The 2,085-nt window shown below is 28.9% G+C and overlaps 1 protein-coding gene across 1 annotated transcript; it reads right to left on the bottom strand.

The window, feature by feature from the left end:
* Positions 1–264: 264 nt before the first annotated feature.
* EIN_076990 (hypothetical protein) lies at positions 265–723 on the bottom strand (the record flags this gene model as incomplete). The annotated part of the gene is made up of 1 exon (XM_004182872.1): positions 265–723. One exon carries the CDS (start codon positions 721–723, stop codon positions 265–267), a length of 459 nt encoding a protein of 152 aa, XP_004182920.1.
* Positions 724–2,085: the final 1,362 nt, after the last annotated feature.

The following is a 2,085-nucleotide window of genomic DNA, read 5'->3' as shown; positions in this document are numbered from 1 at the left end:
TTTTTGAGAGCGATCAACAGAGTAAGAGTTGGTGTAGTCATAATTGTCGTCAACATAAAAGTTGCTCCTTTTTGAATCCACAAATGGACAATAACCACTTTCGTCCATGTTGATAAGGAGGGTTTAACTCCATTCAAGTGGACAACTCTTTCGCCGGCATATTGTTTGTCATTGTTCAACAAATCAACAGCTCTAGTTTCATAGCTTCTTAACTCATCTTTACTCAGCTCAGCTCTCTCCTTATCAATTGGTTTTGCAATCTTCTTAATTAAACACTCCCTTCTCAAACTGTTTTGCGATGGTTCTTTTTGATACTTTCTTCCCAACAACTCCTTCTACAATATTTCCCATCTCTTTAGTGGTAATTGGTTTGGTGGTGTTTTGTCTTTCTCGTATTGTTTCCAACAACAACGGCATCCTCGATTGATTAATTTCTCGTTTTCTTCCAGACTTCCCTTCGACATCATCATACAAGTTGTTGAGGCGGGCCGTCGAGGGTGAGACACCCAACACTTTGGCTTTCGTTTCAATTGAAACCCTTTCAAGCCATTTTTCACTTCTCAACAATTTCATTTGTTGTTGGAGTGTTAGACATTCCATGATTTCTGTTGCATGGGTTTCACAGAAATCCAAAAACTCACAGCCACGACCTGATTTTGTACTGTGGCGCAACACGCTCAAATCCAATTTTTTTGAAGCGAGTTTTCGCTGTGGTTTGGACATGATTATTGAGTTCTGAAACCAGCTGTATTTATCATTTTTATAATAATTAATGGTTAATTTTATTAATAATTATAATTTGAAGTGTTTCGAAAAATTGTCTTTATTCTTTCCCAACAATTTGACATCTAATCTCAATATATATTTGTAAAATTTGGGTGATTTCCCGTTTCTTTATGTAACAATTGACTCTTTATTTTCTATTTTTCATGTTATCAAGAAAATAAATTTATAAAACGATTGTGTGACCATAATTTTGATACTCATGATTGTGTATAGTTTGCTTCCAATACAAATGTTGTTTGTAATAAAGAGGAGTACTCAATTTTAACAAAAATATATTTTTTCAATTACATTTCTTATTTTACTCAAAAAATGAAAGGGGGTGAAAAAAAGCACTTTCATTTTCTTTTTTTGAAAAACAACAATGATTATGTATAATGTCATATCAATAATGTTCAATAAACAGCTCTTAATGTTATAAAATTGACAACTAATTGTCATACTGTCAACTATCGTTTTTATGATTATCCTTGTTTGTGTTCTATTTTTCGAACATGGTGAAAAAAAGCACTTTTATTTTTTCAGAAACTATATTAACTATATTGAACTATACTTGTTTTTCGAATTACAAAAAAACAATTTTCGATTCAAAATTGAAAATGTTATACATTTTATAAAATCAACACACAAAAATGTTGAGATTGAGAAGAAAACAATTTGTTTTAAAAATACACTCCTTTGTTATAAATAGTTTTATTTGCTCAAAAACATATTTTCAATATTATTTCAATGATGCGAAGAAATTTGTAACTTTTCTTGAAATACAAAAATAAACCGAACCTTTATTCAATCAACAACCTTTTTTACCATGACTATAGTTTTTGAATGAATATGTTTTCAACTTACATTAAATAATAAATCCAAAAGGATATTGTAATTATTATTAAAACCAAAATATATAATAAAATAACCAATAACATAAATTGAGTTTAGACCATTTGATCAATCATTTCAAAACATCTCAAAGTAATAAATACAGTTAATTTGGTAATTAATAAAAACATTACAACAAGAAAATCATTCTAACAAACTGTGTTATTGGATCATTTTTTTTCAATTTTTTTTTTGGTTTTAAGTATTTGTACTTTTCAACAATTTTAATACACTCCTTTATAGAGTAAAATGACTTCCACTCAGCAAAAGCCATTTTGTTTGAGCAACATTTACTCAATGACAGAACTATAATTCGACTTTTGATTCTGTAAATCATGTTGTATTTTTGTTTATGTTTTATCTCATTGTTACCAATTTCATCAGTCAAAATCAAGATGTTGGTTGTCAAATAACTTATTTGTATTTATA

The sequence above is a fragment of the Entamoeba invadens genome (assembly GCF_000330505.1).
Source record: "Entamoeba invadens IP1 unplaced genomic scaffold scaff_1105074725877, whole genome shotgun sequence".
Taxonomy (NCBI): Eukaryota; Evosea; order Mastigamoebida; family Endamoebidae; genus Entamoeba; species Entamoeba invadens.
This window is presented reverse-complemented; position numbering and strand designations above follow the sequence as displayed.